The sequence below is a fragment of the Parasteatoda tepidariorum genome, chromosome 12 (assembly GCF_982258835.1).
Source record: "Parasteatoda tepidariorum strain Cologne lab strain chromosome 12, Ptep-v5.0, whole genome shotgun sequence".
Lineage (NCBI taxonomy): Eukaryota > Metazoa > Arthropoda > Arachnida > Araneae > Theridiidae > Parasteatoda > Parasteatoda tepidariorum.
Window position 1 is genome coordinate 14,458,141 of NC_141766.1, and position 10,314 is coordinate 14,468,454.

At 30.6% G+C, this 10,314-nt stretch overlaps 1 protein-coding gene across 1 annotated transcript in view; it reads right to left on the minus strand.

Moving 5' to 3' along the window:
* Positions 1-10,037, minus strand: part of LOC107457562 (dermonecrotic toxin LcsSicTox-betaIC1) — a 33,749-nt gene extending 23,712 nt beyond the window's left edge. The window contains exons 1-2 of the mRNA XM_043045544.2: positions 9,886-10,037; positions 5,136-5,382 (exon numbers count right to left, since the gene is read on the minus strand). Coding sequence (XP_042901478.1) covers positions 5,136-5,382; positions 9,886-9,948 — 310 coding nt within the window. The 5' untranslated portion in view covers positions 9,949-10,037. The remainder of the gene's footprint in view (positions 1-5,135; positions 5,383-9,885) is intronic.
* Positions 10,038-10,314: the final 277 nt, after the last annotated feature.

The window sequence follows — 10,314 nt, forward strand, 5'->3', positions numbered from 1 at the left end:
AAAATCAATTTGGATGATCAACAATATCCAAAATCTGCAGCCTACAGATCTGACAATTCAATTAATTTAATTAAAATTTTTATGTTTTAATGGATTTATATTACATTTTATGTGTAAATACTAAGCAGTAAGAAATTTAGCTATAGTTTGCATCTAAGAAATGAAATTTAACTGGGTTTCCACTCTTTGAGAAGTGCAATTTAAATCATTGAAAGGGACGTCAGATCCCCTAGGAAAATTCCAGAACTCTTTTTAGAATTAAGAAAGTATAGTTCGTTCATTTTTATAGAATGATTCAGTAGAATGCTTGCAAACTTGGCACACAAGGATTAAGAAATGCTCAGCCGGAAATATCATAGCATGCTTTAGGGACACTTCCTGTTCATGAAGTGGTACTTTTATTTAACTCTCAATTTTATGTAGTGTAGTAATTATTGTAAGAAACTATATTGAAATAATCTCAGAAAGTGCTGTTTTATCCCAATTTGATGATTTAGTAAACAACTTGGCGAGTTGGCCAAATTAGTCACTTAATCATTAAATTAAGATTAAATAGCCATTTCTTAGCCCATTTAAATGCACTTTCCGACAAATATAAAATTAACACAAAAATGAGATAAATTAAGAAGCATTCCCACTGCATGCGATTCGCATATGAGATTGCTCGCATGAGTTAATAGTTGGTTTTCGAAGTAATTTTTATGTTTCTACAAATTCCACGCATGTTAGGGCAATCAAATACAATGTGAATGTTCCATTAGACAAATAAAAGAATTAGTTTAAAGGCCCACGGAAAGGCAATTTAGCTTCCCAAGCGGTGTACGATTACATTTCTTACCATTTGAGCCTCTTTCATGTCATCACATATCAAAAAAGGTTGAGGCGAATATTTACATAGAAACCAAAACAGTCAAAGACTTCACTCATCACGCGTTCTATATTCTTTTACCCTGCCATCTCTCTTCAAATTTTCAATCGTTGTATTGAATCACCCTATGTAGAATGCTTTTGTAATCATAGACCCCTAATACACAGTGGATAAAATTAAACTGAGGGGGTTAAGAGGCTTCTAGAACCAGTTCTACTTTAGAATGAAGCTTTAAATATGTGTTAGATCTTGGTGCCGAAGCTAATGTCGAATAAATAGATCGAAAGTTTGTCAACAGATGGCTCTTTACTGCTATGTGTGGATTACGCATGCATACAACCATATGCACAGATTGCATGCATATAACGAACGCAGGATCAAAGATTTATTCTTTGAAATTTGAGCTGATAAATTTCTTGCTATTGGCGTAATAATTTTTTTTGATTAATTTAAATAACATGCATCTAATTGAATCCGATCAGTAGAATAAGAGCTACTATTAGTTTATTTTTAACTATCTTATAAAATTCTTATCAAAAAATGCAAAAGTACGTGACAAGTCCTGTAAATGCGTTTTGTCTCCTTAATTTTAGACGGTATCGGTTTTTATGAGTACAAACACTTCTTAAAATTAATAACGAGAAGATGGAATAACTCGGAATAACGTTCACAAAATCGTTGAGCAGTTTTATAATCAGTTGTACAGAAATATAGATGAAATGAAAACGCTTATGAAGGGATGCAATTTAGAAAGTAATTAACAATCTATGTATGCCCTGCAATTAAATCAATGAAGAAAGGGTAAGTACCGGGGAAAAGATCATTTGATAATCAGGTGAGAATCATCTAATAATCAAAAGAGGATTTTTCAAAAATGGTTTCAACTCTTTATTCTAAATGTTCCAAAACCATACCAGACTACAGAAAGAAGTGACCCATTGAGAATGGTCTTTTTTAAATTTTGAAACGAAGATAACTGTTATGTTTAAAACCATTGAGTATCTTAGGCGTCTTGCAATCAACTCTTCAATTTTCCTCGAGACTGGAATGTCGCAACTTCATAAGAGTCATTTGTGACAAGAAGTGTGGTTTTTACCTTTCGGCGTTCCTAGTGTTTTAGAGAACCTTCGGAGATCTTATCTTTCGAAGACCTTCCTCATTTACACACCATTTAGAACGTATGAAGGTAGATACCGCACTTTGTGGTCTAGATTTCGTGTCAAGATGTCCCATACTAGGTTATTGGTAAAAGGGAAAAGTGAGCAGTAGATGTTCAAGGGACAGCGCGTTCGCTTTGAGATGAGGTGAACAGTGTCGAATCCCAGCGATGGATGGTCGATAAAAATTCCGCACCCGTCTTGCACCGATCACAGTGCTGACGTAAAATATCCTCAGCTGTAGACGAAATCATGGGTTTGAGTCCTTTTGCACCTTGAGTCCTCTTGCATCAGGCTAACCGTGGGAGGTTTTCATGGTTTTCCTTTCCATGTAGCACATGTGCTTGTTAGTTCCATCAAAAAGTCCCCCACGAAGTCAAATTTCACCCAATACTTAATCCAGGAGTTTCTGTGTCTTCTGGATTAGGTTCAAAATTACAAGGCTATGGAATAGAACATCAGTTGTTGTAAACGCAAAATTTGGTAGGCTGTTCAACGACGGTTATTAAATAAAAATTTGAAAAGTCACTTGCGAAGAACCTTATCTGTCTCCCATAAATTCTTTGCAAAATTACTGAAATCAAACTGAAAAATGTTTTGGATACGACAATCAGAGATCAAGCAGGTTTTTGGAACAATTGATAATCGTTTTATTAATATCCTAGCGAATTAAAACGAACAAGAAAGTGACCATCAACCAGATGATCTACTAAAATTATAAAAGCAGAAATTTCGAGTTGGAACAAATTTTTGGAAAAGTTTTAAGACGATCTTTACACAATAATGACATGGAAGTCAGTGAAGGTGGTGTTTAAAGCATGGCAAAAGCCATTTAACAACACCAATTTACAATAAAATGGCTAAATTTAGATTTTTGAACTCCTAAATGTAGAAGTTAATTCTTGATTAGACGTTACTTTTTCAATATTGTTTCTTTTTTTCGTACGGTTTACGAAATGAGGTAGAATTCAAAATTAAAGAAGACCATTTATTAGTAACTGTGTTCAGCTTGCTTTTACTTATATTTTTAGAATCCTACAAAAATATTCCCATTTGAGGTCACCCATAAATATTCAGATATGGATCAAAAGTCAGTATATGTGATGAAGTATGAGGATGAAGTTGGTACTTAAAAAACGATCCTTCATTTTCATGATTTTCCTTATATCTCTGCTCTGTATTTGCGTGACATGAAATTTTTTCGAACTTTATTTTATGCAAAGATACGGGAAGTTTTTTTTGTATTTCATTCTTTTTGTTACATTAATGGTTTTTTTTGTTGGTATTTACATTATACTGAACATCAGTTTTTACAAAACATATTAGAATGGACCAGAAAAGTCAAAGTATCTTAAATCTTCCAGCGATGGTACAGAAAAGTTGTTAACTATCATCATCAATGCGAAGTATGCAAAATTTTATAAATCTCACTTGATACCACCTCAATGGTCTGAAAAATGTGACAACTGGACAAAAATTATTCATAAAAGTTATAATAAAGTCATAGATTTGGCTGATTGGTTTGCGGTAGTACTTAATAATCTCAATGCGACATTATTTCTATACAAAATTTTGGAATTGAACTTAATATCTTCTGCCACCTCAACGGCTCTGAATTTTGTTAAACACAATTTTCAATCAATATTTCTCACAGTTAAAATGCAATCAATCCACAATCATTTAATATCCAAAATTTGACGCCATGGAGGTGATTGAAGGCATTAACTCTGAAATTTCGTATAAATATTGTCAACGAGAATTGATAACTTTTAAGCTCAACAACAAACCAATCAACAAAATATTGTAATGTTTTGAATTTAAGCAATTTCAGCCCTTACCGCGCACAGTGGGCCAGCATCCAAGGTTTCGTGGCCAAAATTAGTATTTCGATAAAATTTGTTTAAAAATTTGGGGGTTTTTATGTACAGGTACATTGAATTCATAGTTAAAATTTTGAAATACACTAAAAATTAAAAAAAAGCAAACAAAATGGAGGCTGAAATATGGCGAGCAAAAAAAAAAAATAAAAAAAAAATAATATAGTACGTTTAAATAATTAAATATAGCAATGAAAATATAACAATTTTCGTAATTTTATATTAAAAATGAAAAGCAAATTATATTTCCGAAGTAATATTATAAAATAGCTCGAATTAATAACAACATAACGCGAAAACATGAAAAAAAAAACATAATTTTTTGTTTTTCGGTATATTTAGTCCACCTTTGCAATATGGGCAAAATGGGCAGGTTTTTTCGAAAGAAGAAACATCTAAAAAGACAATAAAAAAAGTTTAGCTAATTACCTCGTGGAACTTTTTGGAGATAAGTTTCGAAAGTGATTCAAGCATTGTAAAATGTCAAATGATAAGATATAAACTATAAATTTGTCAAAAGCATTAACTAATCCAACAAATTGAAAAATTGTACTATAATTTCAGACCAGGAGAGAAAGCGAGACGGAAAAGAGGAAAGGCTGGTAGTAAAACCATTTCAGTTATAGCTAGTTTTGGGGAGGAGTTCACTAATTCTTTTTTTTAAATTTTTCAACAATATCTACTTTATCTTGGAAAAGAAGCAGTTTTATATATATGCCAGAATTATAAAAGAAATCTTGATAGTTACAGATATTTCATTTTTTTCGAAAAAAATGCTGGAATGAAATGTTTTACGTACCGGGTTTTTCTCTTTTCCGTCTTGCTATATAAGGGCATTCACCCATGTTTCAGACTAATTTCTCTGATAAAAATGCAACAGTAAGGGGAAATTCCTATATGTATTTCTGAAATATAAATTTAAAAGTTACATTTTTAACATATTTTTCACTACGTTTTACTCTTGTTGGTCCAAAAAGTAAATTATAATGCTTGGAATCATTATGAATACTTAATTTGGGCGATATTAAAACTGCCTACATATATTTTAGTTGAAAATTTAATTTTGACTTTTGGCCAAAGATCATGGTCTTCTGGCCCACTGCGCCGCGGCATAAAAATATGTAATTGACAACTTGTCGCACTTCCATAAAATGATTTTAGATACTTGGATTTTTTAGCTTTAAGTATATATTAAAAATTGTATTTAGGAAACAGCCTAAATAGCTTCCTTACCGGGTGTTGTAACGAGCCTCAGATATTCAATGAATGTGTCTATATTTTCATAACGCATACAAGTTCTGAAGCAATCGCACGGGACTCCATGAAAGGTAAACTTAGGATTTCCTTGCCAGTCAAATGCTACGTCGAATTCCAAACTATTTGCTCCTTTGTCCAAATAATAATCAACTTGCCTAAGTGAGTTCACCATATGAGCAACATTCCAAATAGGCCTTCTAGTATCTTCAACACTTGCGACTACCTATCAAATACTTTTATATAATTTTCATATTCAAATAATGGATACAATACAAGATTATATATACTATCCATGGACGACAAAGGTGTTTTTCCACATCAGAGAATACAGGTAAATTGTAAAAAGTAGGGTGTAATACTTATCCGAATTGGCATTGAAAAACTCTAGAAATTGTGTGATATTTCAAGTTAATACCGAATTGAGTTTTCAGACACACTTTGAAGGGTGTAATTAAATCTAACTTCCAAAAAATGAAAAAACTTACACCATGAATAATTTTTGTCAATTTTGGCGCATGTTTGGAAACAGTTTAACGATCGATATTTCTTGTATATGTTACCGGCAGAGTTTGAAATCCGGTATTCTATTGAATGCCTAGGCATTGTATATAATGCCTAAAACTAGCAGGCAATGTATGAACCGATTTATATTTCACACATTTCCTAGGCATTCTATAGAATGCCAAATGAGAAATCGGCAAAGTATAAAATGCATCTCCGATTCGTTTCGTAATGTAATGAAATGTAATTCAAAATGTCATTCAATCCTGTCATGTTGCAACAAGTAGGTTAATTTCTTATTTTTTTACATGAAAATTTTGTTTCGCTAAATAAGAAAGGCATAAATTATGTTTCGTACAACTTTCACTTTTCTTTACGGATTTTGAATAAATTTTTTTTAATGGCACTCTCATTATTTTTTCAGAATAACATTTTTGTTTTTGAGAAATGCATACCATTTACATAAAAACCTCACCAGGACGTTTTTCTCTTACTTCGCCTAAATAGCATTTGTCATTCTATAGAATGCCAAGGTATTATATACAATGCCTAGGGAAAGTATGTAATACTTCTCATATTTCATACCTTGCCTAAAAACATCCGGCATTATATACAATGCCTAGGCATTCTATAGAATGCCGGCGTTTCATACTTTGCCGGTAACATATACAATCGAGCAGAGGAGGCGAAAGTTTGATTTTGCCTCTCATGATGCCGAACATTTCACAGAAGTAAACTGTTAGTATGTATATTTTTAATTGTATAGTAAAGATATTCGCCAACAAGTCGCCAATTTTGGCGCACGTTTGGAAACCATCTAGCGATCGATGTTTTTTTTTTTGTATACAATCGAGTAGAGAAGGCGAAAGTTTAATTTCGCCTAACATGATGCTGAACATTCCACAGAAGTAACCTGTTAAAAATGGGCATGTATGTTTTTAGTTGAATGCTAAAGATAATTAAGTTGTCAAAAAATATTTACATAGATCCATTGTATTAAATATTTTATAATATTTAATTTCTGACCGTTTTGATTTTGCTAAGCCTAGGTTGAATTCATAATAGTATTCTCTCTGTGATATTTGATTAATAAACTGATTTAATTTTAAGAAATATATGAATCCTAAATTACCGATTTTTACTTTATATTGTATCGTAAAAATAGCTTTACTAAATCTTATGTGTATCATATTTTACAGTAACTAAATTTTAGAGTCACTTAATTACAAAAGTGGCGGCTCTCTCTTTATACGAAATCGAGAAAAAGAAAAGTCTTGATTTAGTGAAACGCTTAGATCCAAGAGTTATGTCTAATATTTGGTATAATAACACTATTTTTATTGTTAAGATACGCTAAAAAATGAAGCCCAAAAAGAATATATATTATGATTTGCAAATTGATATTCTAGTTGGGAAAAATTGCTACCGAAATCTAAGTCCTATTTAGTGAGAAAAACTGAATTAAAAACACCAAAACCAGTATTATTGCTTGGTGAAATTTTAAGCTATTTCTAGTAATCATGTTTCAACTCCTGCTCTTTCATACATAAGTATTCATACAGGTTTTGATGCTTCATACACCTGCTTTTCTCAACAATGCGTTTTTTAAGCTTAAATATAAATGTACGTAACGCGTTTACTTTCTGATTTCAATTTCAACAATGTAAAAATATACATTAAGGTTGGTTTTTGCAGAATACCCTGTATACAAAAACTGTTAAACTAAATGTTAAACGACTACTTTTTTTTAAAATTTGTATAGTGTCAACAATGTGAAATTTCATTTCATTGCAATTGGATGTCACTGAATAATTAAAACCATTAAGTAAGCTATTTTTTCTTCTTTTTGTACCCTACTCTTAGCTCTAGTTGACTCGAAATTATTTTCTGCTAATATTAAAATTTTTCGCAGCTTATAAATAATGTGTAACTCGATTTTTCTTCACCATTGTTTATTAGAAATGACACTCAACACTGCGTTATTAAATAATATTAAAATTCTAAATTTAAAAAAAAAAATTGTATGGCATTTTATTGCGATAGTCAGTTGACTACGTATTTTCTGATAATATGAAAGTTTTGTATAGTCGATAATGACCATTTAATTTAGCGTTTTTTTACAATTGGTTATTGGAAGAGATGTCAAATTATGCATTACTAAATAATATTAAATATCTAATTTTGAAAATTTTATGATATTTTGATGCAACAGTGAACCCGCAAGACTTTTTAGAAAAAACTTTAAAATTTGGTATTTTTTTAAAAAAAAAATTAATATAAAGGATAATGTTGTGATTTGATTTTACGAATAGAAAGAAAAAGTTTTTTTTCATTGCACCTGAATCTTTCTCATTAAAAATTCCCGAAAGCTTTGATCTAAATATATCTTCCATAATGAGCCTTTCGAAAATTTGTTTCATAACTGCGACAATTTAGTGTCCTATAATATAAATTTCAATAAAATATCGCTTGTAGTATATTCTAAAAGTGCATATATACTGATCCTCTATGTTCAGTCCTCTGCCAAATTATTCGACGCCCTATGCAATTCATTCTATGCATTCTATATGCACATATGCCATGCATTCTATGCAAAATCATAACTATCAGGTGATACTATGAAGCTTTATTGTTTTACCGCGGGTGAAATTATTTTGCCACTTGTTTACGTTCGTGTATTGGTTAAATTTGTAATGCAATACGTTGAAAATAAATACAAATAGGAAGTATATAAAAAATATCATCCATAAACGCTCTTTACATGTATGTTTAAATATAAAAATATTGCACAGAAACTTGTGCAAAGCATGTAATTATTAAAAAACTACTGCGCGTCTAATAATTTGGTCTAATTATTATAATATACTACTATAATACCTGATATAATAAATATTCTATATTTATGTAATATATCGTCTAATTTATCCAATCTTCGAATTTACATTATATATCGTCTAATTTACGCAAGTGATACACGAACGTAAATAAGTGCAAACTGGTTTCAGTCGCGTAGAAGCAATAAAGCTGTGTAGTATCGTTTGATAATTAAGATTTTACGTAGAATCTTATGGTGAGTCTAATAATCTGACCAGGGACTGTAAATCTCTCAACGTAATATTTTCAACCATGGTTTTCTACCCTTACTGATGTTTCATGCCATTTCTTGTCCAAGGAGTACTTTTAGGAACTCTAAAGTCTTATAAGGTATCTAAATTTTAAAAAAATCTGTGGGTATCAAGTTTAGTGAGTAAAATAGGTTTTCAAGTATCACGAGAATGGCCAGAATTACACCATTATTGAGTGCTCTGTGCGTCGGAGCAGAGTTTTGCTGGTATTTGGTTGGTTGGAATTTTTGTGACTAAAAAAGGATGTTTTAAAACGAGTTATAAAAATGTTTGATTATTTTTTGTTATCCTGTATATAAAGAATGTAAAAGCATCTGAATACGATGCAGGTGCATTATTTTGTGACTAAAAAAGGATGTTTTAAAACGAGTTATGAAAATGTTTGATTATTTTTTGTTATCCTGTATATAAAGAATGGAAAAGCATATGAATACGATGCAGGTGCATTATTTTGTGACTAAAAAAGGATGTTTTAAAACGAGTTATGAAAATGTTTGATTATTTTTTGTTATCCTGTATATAAAGAATGGAAAAGCATATGAATACGATGCAGGTGCATTATTTTGTGACTAAAAAAGGATGTTTTAAAACGAGTTATAAAAATGTTTGATTATTTTTTGTTATCCTGTATATAAAGAATGGAAAAGCATATGAATACGATGCAGGTGCAATTTTTTGTGACTAAAAAGGGATGTTTTAAAACGAGTTATAAAAGTGCTTGATTATTTTTTGTTATCCTGTATACAAAGAATGGTAAAGCATATGAATACGATGCAGGTGCATTTTTTTTGTGACTAAAAAGGGATGTTTTAAAACGAGTTACAAAAATGTTTGATTTTTTTTGTTATCCTGTATACAAAGAATGGAAAAGCATATGAATACGATGCAGGTGCATTTTTTTGTGACTTAAAAAGGATGTTTTTAAACGAGTTATAAAAATGTTTGATTATTTTTTTTTATCCTGTATATAAAGAATGGAAAAGCATATGAATGCGACGCAGGTGCATTTTTCGCTAATTCACTTTATTTTGTGAAAAAGTAAGGAACGCTATTTTAGGAGTAATTATAATTTAAAAAGCGCTAATAAAATAGTTCCGTACCTTGAATAATAAGAAAATTATCCAGATCATTCTTTTGTTCCAATCAAGTTTTCTTCTGGTCATTCTGGAATAAAAGTTGGTTGTTCTTTAAAAATGACATCTCTTAATAAGTTATCTTTATTTAAAAGTTATCTCTATTTATATTGATCTTTAAGCTTAAGTCATATTGATCTTACTTATCTATTTTGTAGTCTTATTTTATTTCTAATTTAAAACATCTGGTTGCCAAGCATAAAATTCTCATGGAAATGCTTAATTCAATTTCTAGCCTTTGTTTATACTAATCTCCGAGTTTACATCAAGCATTTATTTTCATAAATGTTTTTACTAGATTAGAGACCGCAATCATAAGTAATCTACACATTTGGTTGATAATAATAAATTTATTAGGGACAACATTTTGGAGTAGTTTTAATTTGATATTTCGTA